General features: G+C 41.2%; 1 protein-coding gene across 1 annotated transcript in view; it reads left to right on the forward strand.

Annotated features, from left to right (window-relative positions):
- The window catches only part of PKHD1 (PKHD1 ciliary IPT domain containing fibrocystin/polyductin), a 443,932-nt gene that overhangs the window by 114,739 nt on the left and 309,531 nt on the right, over nucleotides 1–19,662 (forward strand). Inside the window, exon 36 of the mRNA XM_032864542.1 lies at nucleotides 17,319–17,475. Within this exon, the coding sequence (XP_032720433.1) occupies nucleotides 17,319–17,475 (157 nt within the window). The remainder of the gene's footprint in view (nucleotides 1–17,318; nucleotides 17,476–19,662) is intronic.

Genomic DNA, 19,662 nt, shown 5'->3' on the forward strand with positions numbered 1-19,662 from the left:
ATAAAGGTTTAATAATATGGGATCATGTTGAGTGACCTATATTGTTCAGAGTACTAAAAGTTAGAATGATTTTTTTTAAAGCCAAGTAATTATGTTTCTACAAGTAGGATCATAGTTTGGGGAAGTATTCCTAAGAATACTCTTTTAGATTTTTTCATCTCTACCTTTTCCTGTAAACAGCCAGTGTTTGCCCTTTTAAGAAAAAAAGCAAGTGTGTGTGTGGTACTGTAAGAATTGACTTCTATGTTGGTTTCTTCTAGACCGTGAGCTTCCTGAGAGCAAGGATTTAGGTTATCTATCATTTTATCCTTACGGCCTACCATAGTACCTGGCTCAATAAGTGTTTATTGGTTGAATATAGTAAAACTTCATTAACTGATACACTAACAAGATTCTAGGTGGAATATTTAACTTAAGAGAAAAATCAATTTTATGGACTCTAGCACATTAATTATTTGCATGCAAATGGGGGTTGCAAATTACAAATAAGTGCTTTCAATTTATTGAAGCACCTCTGGAGACATTCTGCCAGTAGACACAATGCCCATAGTGTGAGTTATGCCTTGATGAATATATTCTGTCATCTTTTCAAAAACACGAAATAACTTTAAGAAAAGACAAAGTAATTGTAAAATTCCAAGCAAGAGAAAGCTTTTGGGGACCCTGCAGTCCACTGTTTGCTGGCTGCCTGTTCTACACAGCTGGACTAATTCATGAGTTGGCTCTAATTAACTTGGTCCCGGTGTGCCTGGGTGGCTCAGTGGGTTAAGCCTCTGCCTTAGGCTCAGGTCATGATCCCAGGGTCCTGGGATTGAGCCCTGCATCGGGCTTTCTGCTTAGCAGGGAGCCTGCTCCCCCCTCCCCCACCTGCCTCTCTGCCTACTTATGATCTCTGTCTGTCAAATAAATAAATAAAATCTTTAAAAAAATAATTAACTTGGTCAGTACCCATTATGTGCCATGAACTGAACTAGTGACCTGTTACGCACAGGGGACCATGCCCTGGAGAACTTACAATCTGGAAAAGTAGAGCACGATGTAAATATGGACCCCAGAAGCAGTAAGAGCAGAGTGCAGGGCAGGTGCTGAGGAAAAAATTAGCTTCTCAAGAGCCTTCACAGAGTCATCGCAGGGGAATTTAAAATGGGGCCAGATCTTGAAAGAGGACTCTTGTTCACAAGAGAAGGAACATATACATAAGCATAGTCACGATATGTTTAAAAGGTGCTGTGCTTTCGGTATAGCTTGAGGATGGGACATGTCCCAGGCGAGGCATCAGGAGAGGGAGATGAATCTGGGGAGACCAATTATGGGGTGAGGGTTATGTTATGGGGCAGAGAGTTATATACTGATTTGAATTTGGACTTTATGGTCTAGACACTGGGAATCAGTTTCATCTAAGCTTTACCCCTGTGTATTCTCAGTGTTGGAGTGGGGGGCAGGCCAGGTGTGTGTACCTGTGCACACTTGTGTGTGGGGGGGAGGATTGGGTGGAGAGAACATGAATTAATGATGTTCGTTTTCCTAGGAAGACAATGTTAGCATAGTAACAGTGGAGAGGAGTGGAAGGATGTGTGCAGAGCGGCAGCAGACAGATCAGATAAGCTATTACAGTCAATGGTCATTCATTCACTATCCATCCATTCATTAAATAAGTATTCATTAAAAACCTGCTGTGGGCCAAATGCTAGGCTAAGCTCTACATGTGCAAACAAACCTGCTCTCTGCCCTCATGGAGCTTGTAGTCAAGAAGATCGGGTGAGAGACGAACACCTCCTGTAGCCCACACATGGAAAGGAAAAGAATGAGCAGAGAGGCATTTACGAAGCAAATGGTCACAGCTTGGCGAATTACTGGATGTCAGAGGTGACGAATGGGAGGGGTTGTAGGTGGCTGTATTTTTGGTGTGGGGATCTCTGTAATTTGGTGGATGGTGGCATCATTAAGTGATATTTGATACTGATGGCTGAGTGTGGAGTGTGTGGAAAGAGGGCAATCATGAATGTAGGTTTACATATGCTGTAGCTGTGTGCTCTACCTAACTTACAGATGGAGATACATCGCTGTTTAGAATTGAGGAGAAGGTTCAGGGTTTGAGATATAGATCTGAGAATTGTTGTAAGGTGGACAATAATAGAGGCTGTGGGAGAAAGTGGCAATATGCAGGATGAATGGTCAGATGAGGAAGAAGGGGATGGATGGATGGGGACCACCAGTGTTTGTAGGACGAACAGAGAAGGAGGCTGCTCCCTGCCTGTGTGTTCTAGACTTCCTCCTCTCCCACCTCAGCACCACTCAACGTCCTCAGTGACCCCCCTCTTTTCTCTGTTTTCAATGTCTCTTGTTCAATTAGCTCATTTCCCTCAGTAGATAAACTGTTTAATCTTAAGCAAAGAACTCTGAACTTTCCCTAATCTTCCTTGGACCGTGTGGTTCCTTTTACAAAGTGGGTGTTTACTCCTTTCCTTCCAGCCACGCTTGTTGAAAGGGTAACCCGATGGCTGTTTCTAGCTCCTGACCTCTGTTCCATCTTTCCCTTCAAGCTTCTTGGCTTTGACAGCTCCTCAGCACTGAAATGGCCCCGGTCAAGATCCTTCTGTAACCTCCTACTGATTAAGAACTACGTTTAAGTCCTTACGACCTGCTTTTGGAATGTGTTGGTCTTGTTGGGCTCTTTTTATCACCTAAGTCCAATTCAGCCCAGTGTAATTTCAAAGCCTCAAGCTTTTAGTCAATCTTTAAAGCTCCCCTATCTCCAGATGGCTTGGAAGTCTCCATTGGGGGTTGGTTATTTCTTCTATCTCCTTTCCTACTTTTTCTAGGAGTTGACTCAGGGCAAGGGAGGGTAAGGGTAAAAGGACACATCACACTTGGCAGGCACTGATACAAGGCATGTTAACATGTGTTTGGTGGGTGGGAGATGTACAGTTATTTGCTCTCTTGTGGGCTTTTTTGTAGGCTCATCAGAAACCCTTCTGCTGATGTCCTTGAACTGCAACTGTCTCTGAATGTTTGGCCTGTTGCTTTTGTGGGATGGGAGGATTTGCTCTCCCCCAGTGGTCCAGTCCACCTCTTGGAAAAAAATCCCTTTGTATCACCTCAGATCTGTTCCCTTTGATGGGACCTGCGGTCACCTTTGTTTGTCCAGCAGTGACACACAGCTTGCTCCCAACCCAGTGCCTTCTTTTCCCCCTTCTGCTGGCCATGGACAGCTCTAGCCATAGTTTCTCACCTGTAGATTTTGCAGGTGCAAATCAAATGTGCTAGTGCCTTTTCCATTATGTTCTCCCATTGGTTCCTTTGAAACCCTTCTCATTTGGCACAGTTGGTGGGTAACATCTCTGGAGAGGGGAAGAGGGACTAGAGCAGAGAGGGCCTATGGACATGGGCATACACACACACTCACACAAACGGTGTGCAGACCCATAAACAAAAGGCAAACCTGTATGCTGACACTTGCCTTCTTTTTTGGTTTTTCGTTCATTCATCTGGTTTTACTTAGGACCTTGAAAAAGTCATTTAACCTCTCTGGGCTCCAGTGGCCTCATCTGAAACATGAAGAGACTGGCTGTTCTAAAATTCACCAATCCCCGGCAAGGCTCTATAGGAACCAAAACAACTGGCTCAGTTTCATTTTTAATTTGTCGCTTTGGTCTAGAGAACCCAAGAAGTTGAGTGATTTAAATAAAAACAAAAAAAGTCCTTTTCCTCCCCAGTTTTTAAGTTGTGATAAAATAAGTAAAATAAAATTTAACGTTTGAACTCTATTGAATTGTATAATACAGTTCAAATACATTCATATTGCTGTGTAACCATCATCACTGTCTAACTCCTGAACATGCTCATCTTCCACAACTGAAACTATGTAGCCACTGAAGAATAACTTCCCATGTCTCCTGTCCCCAGCCCCGGGCAACTACCATTCTGCTTTTTGTCTCTATGAATTTGACAGCATGGGTACCTCATCTGAGTAGAATCATACAGTATTTGTCCTTTTGTGGCTAGCTTGTTTCTCTTAGCATAATGTCCTCAGGGTTCATTTGTGTTATAGCATGTGTCAACATTTTCTTCCTTTTTTAAGGCTGCATAATATTTCTTTGTTTGCATATACCACATTTTCTTTGTTCAATTATTGTGATGAAGGCATGGGTTGCTTCCAACTTTTGACCAATGTAAATAATGCTGCTGTGAGTGTAGGTGTACAAATATTTGAGTCCCCTGCTTTCAGTTCTTTTGGATATATACCTGGAAGTGAAAAGGTTGGGGTATATAGTAATCCTATGTTTAATTTATTTTTGAAATATTTATTTATTTATTTATTTATTTATTTAGGAGAGGAAGAGGGTGAGAGAGAGAGAGATGATGCATGCATACCCAAGCAGGGGGGGAGGGGCAGAGGAGGAGAGGGAAGAAGAGAGAGAGAAAATCCCAAGCACACTCCACTGAGCATGGAGCCTGATGGGGGCTTGAACCCACAACCCAAGACTATGACCTGAGCAGAAGCCAAGAGTCAGGTGCTTAACCAACTGAGCCCCCCAGGAACCCCATCCTGTATTCAATTTTGTGAGGAACTGCTATATCACTTCCAAAGTGGCTGCATCATTTTACATTCCTACTAACAACACATAAGAATTCCAGTTCTCTACATTCTCACTAAAACCTGTTATTTTTATTTATTTATTTTACTAATAACCATCCTGTTGGGTGTGAAGTGGTCTCATTATGGTTTTGATTTGCATTTTTCTAATGGTTAGTGACCTTTTACCTCTTTTCATATGCTTATTAGCTATTTATGTGTCTTCTTTGGAGAAATGTCCTTTGCCCATTTTTTTAAAGGAATTTTAAAATTTATTTTAAAATTCCTTAAAATTTGACATTGACATGATATGTCAATATGTCAAAATATGACAGAGAGACTCAGAGAGAGGGAGCACTAGCAGGGGATGTAGGAGAAGGAGAGGCAGGCTTTCCACAGAGCAGGGAGCCTGATGTGGACCTCGATCCTGGGACCCTGGGATCTTGATCTGGGCCAAAGGCAGATGCTTAAAAACTAAACCACCCAGGCACCTGTCCTTTGCCCATTTTTAAACAGTTTTGTTTATTTTTCTTTGGTCAGAGAGTTGTAGAAGTTCTTTATATATTCTGGATATTAATCCCTTATCAGATATATGATTTGCAAGTAACTTTTTTCCATGTCATGGGTTGCCTTTTCACTCTGTTGTTAGTGTTCTTTGGTACACAAAATTTTAAGTTTGCTGAAGTCCAGATTTATATGTTTTTGTTGTTGTTGCTGTGCTTTTGGTGTCATAGCCAAGAAATCATTGCCAAATTTAATGTCATGAACGTATGTATTTATAGGAAAGCGCACAGTATCTCTAAGGTTCACTCTTAGGCCTGTGGTGTCAGACATCCATGTGGGGTCTTAGGACATATTGCCCACGGACAAGGGCAGACCACTGCACTGGAACAGATATCTAAGCTTTCCGCAACTCTGAGGTAATAGAGGGACTTAACAGAGAGCTTTATTTCTTCTGATTGGGAAAATGGGGAAAGGCATGGCCTCTGATCACTCTCTGTATTGCTTATTGAATCAGTCTGGTCTTGAATCCCTCTATAGCTGATCACCGTTGCTTTCAGGCTCATTTCATAGTGGTCTTTGTGGTTTTCAAACTTCTAAACTTTGAGGATCTCCGTAGGGGATGACTATGTCTGCAGATTGTTTGGTATTTGCCAAGGGTTCTGAATTTTCTGCCATATATATATATATATACATAAATATATATAAAATAAAGGTTTTTCAAATGTTTATATAAGCTTAGGTGTATATGTAATAAGCCCATGTTTCTACATTATGTGCACTGTATACAATGAATTCCAGGTGACTGTAAAGCAAATGATTAAAGTGCATTTTTTTTTCTATCTGGAAATTATATTGAGCTTTATGAATTTTTGAAAAGGCTTTGAAACATTTTTGCTTTATGAGGTTTTTCTCTGAAGAAGAGTTTGTTAGAAAGGGAAATGCATAAATTTCATTAATCTTATTTATCAGCGGTCAAAAAAATAAATTATATATGTATTTTAAAGATAGCTTAAAGCATACTGCTTTGATATACTAAATAGATGGCAGTTGATTTTTGGATATTTTATTTTTAATCACAGGGACATTTAGATTATGTCACCACGTGCTTGCCACTACCCATACTGATAACTGGCATATGAAATTTTGGAAAAATAAAACACAGATATTTTTCCATCATGTCAAAATGGCATGTGGTTTTGATCCTGAGAGTGGAGGGTTTCCATCTGACTGCCCTATCTGAAATCTCTGGGTCTATTTCCTCCTTTGCCTGGACTGCTGTTACTGGTAGTTGGTGTTATTCAATTATCTCTACATTTTACCTTGGTGTTTACCTCTAATGTCACTCAAGTCAGTAGATGATTCATTGCATCTGGAACCAATAAGAAGAGTTTGGCAGAAAAGGGACAATGTGTGGCGGATGTGTTTGAGTAAAGGGAACAATGCATTTGAAACTGGGCTCTAAGAGCTTAGAAATCCAATTACACATTCATGGGTACTGGGGTAGGTACCACAATGCCTGGTCCCTAGTGAGCACCCAGGGAATGTTCTCGAGGTTGATGGTGAGGATTTTAATCAGCAAAATCTGTATATATAAGAAGGCATCTGCACTGCAGTGCCTGGACAAGTTCCCCAAATTCCAGATACTTGAAATTTCATCCCAGCTCTGAAACACATCATTTCATCTTTCTCCTTCCTTAAGTAGGACTGATAATTTTGTGGCATTAGCTTCAAAGTAAATAACCTTTTGCATCATTAAATACCAGGCAATATAGGCATGAATGCTCAAAGGTAAAACATGATGTTATTTTGGTATCAGGAGAGTTAAATTAACATCCCCTTTGTCCTTCCCAAGAAGTCTATTAATCTCTACTCTGAAACCTAAAGAATGAGGGAAAATTTATTTAGTCAAGACCGGTGAAGATACCAGGTACAGGATGGATTTCTCTGGTTTCTGAACTTGGTTTTCCCCTGAAAAGTTGTCTTCTTCTTTCCTTTTCTTTCCCTTTCTTTCTTTCTTTCTTTCTTTCTTTCTTTCTTTCTTTCTTTCTTTCTTTCTTTCTTTCTTTCATTTTTTTGTGAGGGAATAACAAAAAGTCAGATCTTCTTTCCTAAGGAAGCAATGCAAGCCAAAGAGTAGTGCTATTAAAGCCAATTATATTCAAATACTATTCTCAGAAGTCGAGTCAGAATATGGTCTTTTAAATATTTTTGGTACCTCCCAAAGTGCACACATTTTGGCTGTGTTCAGGATAAGGAAGGTTTTGCATTTCTTCAGCTTCAAGACAGCGGTTGTGGAGACAACATTTGCTGTTTATCTTCAGTAGTCTTTGCTCTTGCTGAACAAATGGGAGGTCTCTATCAGGTCTTAATTTAAACTTCTTGGCATCATAAATTTAAATAAATTGTATTTCATGATTGTGTGTGTGTGAGGGGTCAGTGAAAGAACAACCTGGCCATTGTCCAGCACTGCCATCCCAGCTTGGTGTGTTGTCATTCACCCTTTTAAGAGGGGCATCCAATGAAGGGGGGGAACCTAACTGCAAACAAATGAAAATGACTCTCCAGAGAAGGTCATGATGGGGCCATATTCCCTTCCTCTTGCATAACAAGTAACCACAATCTCAGTGACTTAGTGCAGTGCCTATTTATTATTTCATAATTTCTCTAGGTCGGAAGTCAGAAGTCTGGGCGCAGAGGGGCTGGGTTCTCTGCTTCAAGTCTCAAGGGCTGAAATGATTAAGGAGTCAGCCTTGCTACCTTTTCATCTGGAGCTCAAGGTCTTCCTGCCAGTTCATTCAGGTTGTTGGCAGGAGTCTCTTCCTTTCAGCTGTAGGACTGAGGTCCCCGTTTTCTTGTTGGCTATTGGGTGGGGACCATTTTCAGGTCCTAGGAGCTGTTCTTGGTTCCTGGTTGCGTGGTCCCCTTTGTGAGATGGCGGTTAGCTCCTTCAAGGCTAGTGGGGTGATCTCTCTTTTAAGGACTCTCCTGAATAGGTGAATCCCATCTCCCTTTTGATTAAGCCAAAGCCAACTGATTTTTGAACTTCATTTCACCTGCAGATTTCCTTCACCATTGCCCCAACCAAATCATGGTAATGATATCCCATTATATTCACCAGCTCTGTTCCTACTAAAGGCGGGGAGATTATGCTGGGCTTATACACAGGGTGCAGGAATTCTGGGGGCCACCTCAGGAGTCTTCTGTAATACAGGCAGTATGCTTGAATTTGGGGACTTGAGAAGGTCTCTAGACACTGTCTTTATGAAAATCAAGGTTCTGCTGGCATTGCAGTGATCTATTCAAGTCTTCTTGGTCTTTGCCTATTTCACCTAGTCCTGGGCTGTCCTGGACTACCAAGGAATGGGCCTAGTCTGGGTAATTTCTATTCTTGGAGACTTTCTTGAGGCTTTAGTTCTAGCTTCCCATGAGGGGTTAAGGTAGGACGGCCTCCCAGGAGCTCACTCTATGAGATGCTCTTACTCTTAGTAGAATATCCATCTCCATATTCAGTCTTTCTCAAAGGCAGGGCATGTCTGCTGCCAACAAGAAGGCTGGCAGAAGACCTCGCTTTCTCTGGTTCTGATCCAAATGTAAGGAACTAGTATGAAATAACCTCAAACCTGAAATCCCACTACCAGCTCCTTGCCCTCTGTGAGAAAGGTGGGAAAGGAGAGGTGGGAAAAGGAGAGCGTGGGAGGAACCACAAAGGGAGCCCAATTTGTTTGTGTTAATCAGAGACCTACCCACTTTCTTAATTGATTGTTCACTAAAGTAGCTTGATGCTTCTTTAGCCTGGGAGCTGAATGTAATCAACTTTTGTTTGTTTCTGTAAAAAATTTTTTTTTCTTTTTGCCCTTAAGGAGATCATTATTTCTATTGTATGAAGATGGTAGCCCAAACATTAAAAGTAATTAGAGCAGATGGCAGTGAATACTTCTATTGTACAATACACTGATGCTTATAAATGGGTTTTCCTTCTCTGGCTTCCTTCTTTTCCCTCTGCCACCACATATTCATTTTGTTTCCCTTCAGGTATAAAGGAGAAGAAAAAAGAAGGAGGGGAAGAAAGGTTCCCCTGGTGTATGAAACGGAGGAGCTGTCAAAGGTTCATAGCAGGGAAAGTGTACTCCCGTGTATTCAATCACTGAAATTAAGTGTTTTCAAAGGCGGTGCAGTCATGGGTCCATTGCATGGGGAAATAACGCGCTGTAGTCCATCACTTAAAATGTTAACCTTGTCTCTTACTAGTGACTGGGAACAGAAACACATGCTCTGTGCTCGCTGGTTAAATGGCAGCATGTCAGCTCTGTGGAAAAGGCTTGCATGTACCTGTCAATCTTCTGGTTTGGCTCTATGAGTGTATGTGTGCACTGGCATGTGTGTGGCGTGCGCACACACATACACACTTGCCCACACTTTTATTTGCACTTATGTAGCCTTCAGGGACCTGGATTTTTGCTTATTGGAAAATGAGGAGAACTGAACCAGTTTCCAGGATTTTGATGTATATCCTTCACTAAGATCTTTTGGTTTGTTAGTCTCCACATTCTTAAATAGCTGTATTATATACTTACTTATTTTAAATTATAGGAAGTTTCATCTTGGACGTATTTAAATATTGATGGAGTATATCGGTGTACTGTACTGAGTGTATTATGGGTACACGGGCAATATCAGATCTTATTACTAACCTAATAGCATGAATTGGAATGTGCCAGGAGTCAGCACACATTTTCTGCAAAGACCCAAATTGTAAATACGTTAGGTTTTGTGAGCAGTATTGTCTCTGTCACAAACTCAAAGCAGCTGTAAACAATATGCAAATAAATAGTCAAAGCCACGTTCTAATAAAAATTTATTTATCCGAACAGTGGGTGGGCTGGATGTAAGCTATAGTTTGCTGACCTGGTTCTGTACCCCTGAATATTTTACATGATTCTTTTCTCTATGGCATATAAAGAACTTGAAGCCTTTATTCAGTGGCTTAAAGAAGAAACAAACGTCCCACTACACCAGTAGGAAGGTTATAGAGCTGGGCAGTGTTCCTTCGGACCTCCGTCCTACCTGCCCTCCTTGTTGAGCCTGTGGCACTCCACGCATGCTCCTTCCTTAGGCTCTTGCACAGATAGCCTCTGGCTCACACTCCACTCCTCGACCCCAGTCCTTTATCAGAGGCACGGTCCCTGATCACTAGATATAAAATAGCTCCTTCCATCCTGGCACTTCTGATACTTTTCACCCTGCCTTTTTCTTTCTTTCTTTCTTTCTTTCTTTCTTTCTTTCTTTCTTTCTTTCTTTCTCTCTTTCTTCCAAAGCACTTTATTTATTTATTTATTTATTTATTTAAAGGATTTTATTTATTTGACACACAGAGAGAGAGGGAGAATGCAAGCTGGATGGGGAGGGGAGTTGTAGAGGGAGAGGGAGAAGCAGTCTCCTTACTGAGCAGGGAGCCTGATGCTGGGCTCCATGGGGAGAGAGGAGGACTCCAGGATCACGACCTGAGCAGAAGACAGACGCTTTATCAACTGAGCCAGCCAGGTGCCCCTCACATTATTTGTTTTATGTATTTAACTTTATCTCCCTAAAATGTAAGCTCCATGAGGTCAGGGATTTTTTTGTTTTGTGCCTTGACCAGTGTCTGGCAGGTATCAGGTGCTCCATAAATATTTGTTGAATCCAGAGGTCCATCTGCTTTGTTGTTCCAGGCAAGAAAACTGAAAAGAGCCTGGGACTGGGAAGTGGGATTATGCTGGTTAACATGCGTGCAATCATATGGAGCCACTGTTATTAATTTTTTAAAATTTGAAAAATTTTCAGTTTAAAGTAGAGAGGGCAATACATGTATTTTTCAGTTGTGAGCGTTTATTGATACTGTAAGTAAGATGTGTAGTGTGGTGCCTGGGAAAGGAGAGGAACGGAAGGGTCTGTAGCTATCATTGTCATTATTACTTTCTCTGACAAGTGGAATGATCTTCCAGTTTGTAATTCAGAAGAGTCATTGTTAGAGGAGATCTGAAGATTCACATGGAAGAGAAGATAAAGAGAAGCTCTGTAAATTTGTTCTGTTTGCAGACTGTTAATAGTCCCCTGAAGCTCAAAAGTGTGAAAATAACTTACGTGCAAGAAGCATTCAGTTAATATCAATATTCGTTGTGAAATAATGGGAGTTTAGGATGTGTATAGAACCCAGAGGTAAGCTGGTAAATTGCCTTGTTTTCTAGCAGGGACAATGGGGAAATTTGAATTGGGCACACGCCTCTGGCAAAAGGTATGGTTGCCATTTCTTTAAGGAGTCAGTGGGTTGGACTGTACAGAAGGGCTTTCTCATGTTATATCATAATCATGAAGGGTTTATAAGCACCAAGAAAAGAAAGGGATCACTTAGAGCCAGCATGAGCTCAGTAAGAACAAATTATGCCAAACTAATTTAATTTCCTTTTTGTTCCCTAAGGAGTTATTAGATTATAGGTCAGGGGCTCTATTTGTAATCCTGGATTTGTAGATGGTTGACTTTTCTAAAATAAGCATTTTTTGTTTCATAATCTTCCGAAATAATCTTAGCCTGTGTTAATTTATCTGCAGTGTCCAGATTAAAAAAAAAAAAAAAAGAAAGAAAGAAAAGGTGATTAGTAAGCTGGGTTTTACTTCTAAGGCAGTTCCGGCCAAGGTCAGTCAGCTAATCTGCTGACCTCCCATAGCCTCTTGGTTATCCCTTTAGTTATTACACTTTATATTAATTATCTGGCTATTTATCTTTTTCTCAATGATAATATGAGCACCTTAAGAACAAGGATGAGGTCACATGCACCTACAAGAGATGCCTTTACATCAGCTCAAACATAAGAAGTTTGGGATTTCAATTGGCTGGCAAGTTAAATGTCATCCAACATTATAATACTATTATTGAAATAGCCAAGACTATTAGTTGGGAGAGCAAGTGTTATTTAATAAATGATGTGAAGACAGTTAACTATTTGAGGGGAAAAAGAAGGAAAAATGGGAAACCTCTCACCAACATAAATTCTAAATTCATTGAGGATTAACATATATAAGACCCTCCAAATCAAGAAGAATATATAAGTGACATTTATGTCAGAATGAAAAAAGGGTGTTCTATGCATAAAATAAGAGGATGTCACAAGAGAAAATATAAATATGTTTGTTTTCATTAAACTTAAAAACATTTCCACGTGAAAGAGCATTGAAAAAAATTTGTAGCTTCTTAGCTAATTATTTTAGTTATTAAGTGATGGCATCATGATTAAAAGCCCAAATAAGACTTGACCATTTAAACCTACTTGAGGGGTACCTACTACATGCCAGACATTATAGGAACTGGGGGTACAGCCAAAATTCAAGAAGCTGTCATGAAGGTTGTATTTTATTGGAGGTTGATGGGCTATAAACAAGTATACCGTGTTTCCGTGGTGACAAAAGCTTTGGAGAAAATGAAGAAGAGTCAGGAGTAGAGAGAATGTTGGTCACAGGGACCTGTCTTTTCCTGTTTCCTGAGCCTGCATGCTCAAGAAGGCATTCTGGTGAGGTGTCAAGACTGGTCTTCCTTGTCTTTGTCACGTAGGAGACACTGTGACTGGAGACAGGCCCCCACTCTACCTCCTCCACCCACCCAGCTTGACACAGATGCTCACAAATAGGTCTCTGCTGTGCTTGGTGTTCCAACTTGCTGATCAATGACTTCTTTCAAGATGACTCTGGTGGTGTTGCAAGTACATTTAAGGTGACATGTAAGATTTGCAGACACTGCACATTCCGTGAAGTTCACAGAAATGCTGACATGCCGTAAGAAGAAAACAAATTGCATAAGCTTCCTCGCTGAGGCAGGAAAGTTCGTGTGTATGTGTGTGTGTGGGTGTGTGTGTGTGTGTATATATATATATATATTCACATATACATAAGTTTATATATACAGATTTATTTGGAGTTATTTGTACTGAAGTAAAGATGAGGGCATGTTCTGGATAGTTCTTAAATCTCCACCCCCACCCCCATAGGCCTGTGATGAAATGGTTTTGGGGATGGGAATGAGTCATTTGTTTATCTCAAAGGAGAAAACGAAAGCTAAAGGCTGAGCACCCTGGGGAGTACAGGGGAAAGAGCTTATATTCAGGGGCAGTGAAACATGCGTTGCCCAATGAGTTGGGTTGGTAACAAGGAACATGGCTGTCACCAAATACCTCATGTTGGTATCAGCTGAGAGGCTCTCTGGTATATTGACAAGATGTCTTTTAAAATACCCTTAGCGGGGGCACCTAGATAGCTCAGTGGGTTAAGCATCTGATTCTTGGTTTAGGCTCAGGTCATGATCTCAGTGCCCTGAGATCCAGGGAGCCCTTCTTAGGGCTCTGCCCTAAGCCCAGTGGGCTTGGAATTCTCTCCCTTTCCACTTCCCTCCCCTGGGCTCTTCCCCCCTCTTCTTCTTCCCTTTTGCTCTTGCCTCTCTGCTCCTTCTCCTCTGTTCCTCCTCCTCTGCTGCTCTCCCCACCCCTATGCGTTGTGTCTCTTGAATGAATGAATGAATGAATGAATAAATAAGTCTTTAAAAAAATCCCCTAAACATTCTTTTTTGCTTAATTGGATCAAAGTGATAGGGATCAGAAGATAAGGACATTGGAAAGTGAGCCACTCCCACTGTGTCCTGGAGTGTTGCCCTGGTTATCACAGGACTACCACTGGCACAGGGAATGATGTTACCAGTGTGTCATATGAAACAGTCAAGAGCTAAGAGCTTGTGTTTGTAATGACAGGCTCAAGGACAACTTGCAACCATGGCCATACGTTTCTCTTTCACTTCCCCAGGTGGCTGCTGGATAGTTGAGGTGCATTCATTTTTTTTAGAGCTTTTACTATTTAGCCATTGTTTTGTACTAAAGCATAAGCATCCCTTAAAATGCACACATCTCATGATACCATTATAATGCCAAGGAGAAGTTTGGGCACAAAGGAAGCTTAGGTCTCTTGAAACTCACTTAATACTTAACATTTACATTCATTTCAAATCTACCACACTGAATAGAGACACTGAAGGTGAAAGAAAAAAATGGTAAAAGATTTCACAAGGGAGATGGAATTTGAGTCTGGGGTTTTCATTCAGATACACTCACTGTCATTTGGTTTAAGTTAAATAGAACTTGAAAATATAGAAAGCAATGTGAAAGTATGTGGGCCAAACCCAGTGGCTCAAACCTGTTGGCTGCAGATTTGTAAGTATTCTGGGTTTCCACCTATTTGTTCACCTGCTGTATGTGGAAGGTGGTTGGATTCACATATGTGTGTGTGTGTAACATCTGTAAATGTGTGGATGGAATTAGCAGCTGGATGATTCACTTAGGATGATTATTTCATCGATTTTCATTGAGCACTTGCTATGTGTCAGATTCTATTTTGGGGTGTGGGGATATAGAAACAACCAAAACAAAGTCCTGGCTTTTGTTTGGTCAGCTCAATATGTGAGAAAAACACACAGAATTAAAGATCTTATCCCAGAATAAAGCAGTATTTGGGAGAAGGAGTGACTGGAGATGCTATTTTATTAAGGAGATACAGTAGGAGCTATTATGTGCTCAGAGACCTGAATGAAGTAGGCGAGGGGGCCAGCAGATATTTTGAGGAAGAGAGTTCCAGGAGAGGCTAAGATAAGTGAAAAAATCTGAGTTGGGAGCCTCCTCTGCATGGGTCCCTTCTGTCCTCACCACTGTGGCCTCTGATACAACCTTCAAACTCCTTGAGCCTTTGTTTTCCCAAGGATGAGGAGGAGATAACAATATTTAACCTTTCCACTTGCCAAGGTGGGGGCTGAGTGTACCAATTTTTGAAGGTGGCCAGGCTGGGCCAAGACGTTATGTAACACATGGAGGACAGCTAATGTGTACATACACAGGTGCTTCAGAGCAAGAGAGGAAGTCTTAAAAGTTCACTTAGAGCTAGATAACAGGTATCAGTGCTAATTCTAAGTGTTAAGATGTTCTCAATTAATGGAAGATACCATGGAATGTCCTTTGACCCTATTTCATACCTAATTGATGTCTAATTGTTCTAGATCTTTCCACCCCAAGAACCTTGGTTTTTTTTTTTTTTTTGTCGTTCTGTAGCTGGGGTATGGATCTGACCACCTGGTTGATGTCTCAGGAAGAGCTGTACTGCTGAATGCTTCAGAGCCCTTACAACTCATCCACACCCCCATCTGGCTGGGCTCACTGGCCTTCCTTAAGAACCTGAGCTTCAGGGGCTGGTTTGGAGGAAACATCTGGGTCCCTCTTTGGGATACATCTCCCTTCCCCTAGCCCTTGTCCCTAGTTCATCCTCAGACTTTGATGCAGAAGTGTTATATGATGGATCATGAACATGACCGTTCCCTGGGCCCCACCTCCTGTGTTTCTGATTCTGTCCCGGTGGCTCTGAGGGACTCTGCACCTTATACAGTTCTGAGTGACTCTCTTTAAAATGAAGGGACAGGATTTCTCTAGAGTCTTTCCATTTCTGACCTTCTAGGAACTTAGGCTTTTTCGAAAGTCCTCTGGTTCACCTTCTCTGCTGTTGACTTTACCATCTTCATCCAGTTCAGCCTCTTCAGCTTCTCACCACTTTATTCCATTCCATTTTCCTCCTATTCACCTCCCTTTCCTCTTTATGGATTTTATGGGAGTGAATGAAGGGATTTTAAGAACATATAATGTGTATAGCCTGTTAAGGACCACTTTGTGGAATTTCACCTCCCTTTGCCTAGCTCCGGTGTGAAATCGGTAGAGAGCTAACCTTCTCTCCTACTTTTTGAGTCTATGGATGGTTCTCGTGGGACTCTGGTTCATACAACTCACAAAGATGCTCACACACCACCCCTTCTTCCTTTCATGGTGTTGGTGCTGCTGATCACTATGCCTTACACTTTTCCATCTCTTAAACTGAGAGGAGTCCCTAGCTTTTTTCTCGTTTGTAGGTTTAGAGAATGAAAAGATCCTGCTTTTCCTTATGCCAAAGGCTTGTTGGTGATTGGGTTGGGTGCACAACTCAAGACTATTGAGCTGGGGGGTCAGTAGACTCTCCTGGCTGTTTTGGCTACACATTTTTCCATTTTCTCTCTCAGAACTACTGCAGGGTACTATTCTCTGTGTAGGTGTAGTTATTGGTGTTATAAACAGGCCTTTCCTTCCTAATGATCTTCTCCCATCTGTCTCTAACCCTTCACAAGAGGATCTTCTAGGCAGTTCTTTTATAGAAACTCAGACTTCACATTTGGTTCAAATCTAGGCAGGAAGAAGAAGCATGTGGAAAGAGGCAGACACATGTTGTGTGTACTACCTTGAGGGAAACACCTTCTCGATTCTGATTTTATTATACTAATCATAAGTATAGTCCCATAACTGCCCAAGACATTTAGACATGTTCTCGGTCTCTTCCATGAACTGAGTACTGCTTTCTGTGGTTTTCACATTCTTCTTTTGAAAACATGTGACTTAAGTATGACCATAAATTAAAAGGAAAGTTAATGGTTCTGGGAGGGAGACTGGAGGCTGGGTGGGGATGGGGTGCTTCCTTATTTGGGATCCTGGTAGCCTCGCTCCCGGCCCCTCACTCAAAGTTTCCGGGCTATCATGTGAAGGCAGTGGGCATTTCACCCATACATTTCATTTTCAGCATGGATGCACCAAGCTCAAAGGGAAAGGCAACAATAAAATCCAAAAAAAAAAAAAAAAAAAAAAAAAAAAAAAGAGTAGGAGGATGGATCAGAACACTTGGAAAGAGGAATGTTCCTATAAAACAGGGACACTTGGCAGTACAGCCAGTGAAAAATGATACCAATTACATAAAGCAAAATGCCACCCGTCAAGCAGAACATTTTAATTCTCTTTATTCCAGGCTATTGATGACTTTTTGTTCAAGACTCAACGCGTGTCTGTAAAAATAAAAAATGGATTCGACCCTGTCTATTAGGTAGAAGGGGGCTTGTTCTAGGAAAAAAAAGGAAAAAAGGTAAGAAAACATTAGCAACATGACATTGTTGGAGAGTTCCAGTGGCCGACACAGAGACATTTCAAGTGTAACTTTGCCTCTTCTGTATTTTTCCCTTTTTGAGTTGGTGGTATGAGGAAGAGAGGGTGACTGATTTTATTGAGACGTTTGACATTATATGTAAATTAACTTTAAAGAAGTTTCCATTTAGATTGATCCCCCCTACTATCCTGCTTTAAAACAAAACAAAACATTAAAACTTTTCCAGGGCAGCTTTTCCTTTCATTTCTGCCGGAGATGGTCGAGGGCTCACAGCTGGTTTCCTGAAAGAGTGCCACAAGATGGCGACAACGTCACGGTGGAGATCGGCCATTCCCTGCTGCTTGATACCAACACAAGCATCCTCAGCTTACTGCACGTTAAAGGTCTGTGGAGTGTGGAGACTGGTGGTGGCATTACTGTGTATAATTCTACCACTTTGGGGGAGCAGGATGGAGGGGAACTTTTTGGATAAGTTCCAGCTCTTGATTGACAACTTATACTGGGAACAAATCGAAATTTTACCATAAAAGGAAGAAGTGGTCGGAGGGTTAAAAATGAAGGCCCTGTCTTTTGCCTATTGTAAGCACAGAGCTTAATTATTTTATTTTTCCAAATACAAGAAGGTTAACAGTGTTATCAAAGAATACGCTTCTTTATTCCAGCACTTTGTAGTCGTGCTTGTCCAGGGTAGCCCCCACAATGTAGCAAAATGCTCTGAAACTGGTTAAGGCTGTTGCCTTTGAAATTCCCTGCCAAGAAAGCAATGTCTTCCTGCTTTTACCCTGTTGTGGTTTTGACTTCCTGGTCCCATGGAAAGTCATATAAATAGGCTTCCTTATTGCAAAGCTGGCCACATAGCTCTAGGGTCTGGGAAGTTGGACGAGACTGAGAATTCAAATTTCAACTCCTCCACCACATCACCAAATGACTAAGTCACTTATTTCACCTCTTTGAGCATTTGTTTCTTTATCTGCTAAATGAGAATAAAAATCATTGCCTACTTCAGTGGCTGATAATAAGGAATGGTTATCAAAGTGACTGTCTTCATTGGCAAATGAAAATAGCTTTGGAAATGTGATTAGTTATGGGTAGCTATAAAACTCTGCACTGAAACATTACTCTTTACTAAAAATATATTTAACACTTACAGGGACATTTGCTCTTGTTAAAGTAAGAGCATGGCTACATAAGGGAAAAGCAAATATTTTGAAGGGGATAAACCAATGTAATATTGATACCTGTCTCATATAGACAGAATCAGGTTTTTCTGATTAGGTGTTTTACATTTTGTATTTTGGAAAGTACCCCCCCACCCCCCGCCCCGGTAGCAATGAAGAAGTTTTCAGGCAAATCAGTTAATTAGTACCCTTTAGGAAAAATGGTCTGTCAGTTTGGGATCTTGACCTCTTTGTGGGTTGTGTGTGTGTGTGTGTGCGCGCGTGCACATGTGACTAGTGGCTTTGGGGGATGCTGACTTATCAATGGACGTCAACTACCTAAAGATCAATAATGACACAGGAAGACTACAGACTTAAAATCTCAGCTTAAAGATGCTCTTTGTAGACCTTTAACCAGGGGTCAAATGCTGCTGGGGGATGGGATAACCTTTAGGCTCTCAGGGTCTTTGCCTTTTATTGATATCATTTGGGAGAACATCCCAGCTCGAAGTCTTGCCCAACTGAGTCTCTGGATATCCCATTAGTTCCAGGTCAGTATTCAATCAAGAAAAGGTGTTGATAGAGCCGCGAGAGCCTGAAGATGGGAAAGAGGCATCAGAAAGGGGGCAAAGGCTAAGAGAAAGACAAGGACATGTGGAATATACACTTGGTTTCTCACTCTTGGAGATTTTAAGATCTAAATAATGAAAATACTTGTCACCTTTCAAAAGTGGCTTTTATTAGTATTCCTAGTCCAGGCAATATATTTCAGTCTCAAATTATTTGAAGTAACAGAGCTAGGTTTGGAAGAGCAAACCCTTATCCTGCAGAGAGGGAGAAGGAGTTATCTAAAGGATCCCATCTTTCTCTTGGAGAGTAGGGACATTGGTCGGAATGTAAGGGTAAGTAGTAGACACCAGTTTCTGTACATGTAGGTACAGGAGGTGTTGGCAGGAAGCAGGGTTGCCTGGAATGAAATTGAGTGTTTTGTCATATGTGTATGGATCATAACTTCTAGAAAGAATGAGAACGGGGAAGAGGCACAGGTCATATTTGATTCAGCCAGTGACTTATTGATACTTAGTAAGTGGCCTAGGAACTTGTATGAGATATGAGAAAAAGTGAAGAATAATACTTAATGTCAGTAATATGCATATCACTAAAGAAATTAATTAGAGAGCAAATATTAAAAAAGTAAAATTTCTGGGGAGCTGGGTAGCTCAGTGGGTTAAGCCTCTGCCTTTGGCTCAGGTCATGATCTCAGATGGGTCTTGGGGTTGAGCCCCTCATTGGGCTCTCTGCTCAGTGGAGAGCCTGCTTCCCCCTCTCTCTCTGCCTGCCTCTCTGCCTACTTGTGATCTCTGTCTGTCAAATAAATAAATAAAATCTTTGGGAAAAAAAAAAATTTCTGAT

This window comes from Lontra canadensis, unplaced genomic scaffold, assembly GCF_010015895.1.
Source record: "Lontra canadensis isolate GAN:19392208 unplaced genomic scaffold, GSC_riverotter_1.0 scaffold27, whole genome shotgun sequence".
Taxonomy (NCBI): domain Eukaryota; kingdom Metazoa; phylum Chordata; class Mammalia; order Carnivora; family Mustelidae; genus Lontra; species Lontra canadensis.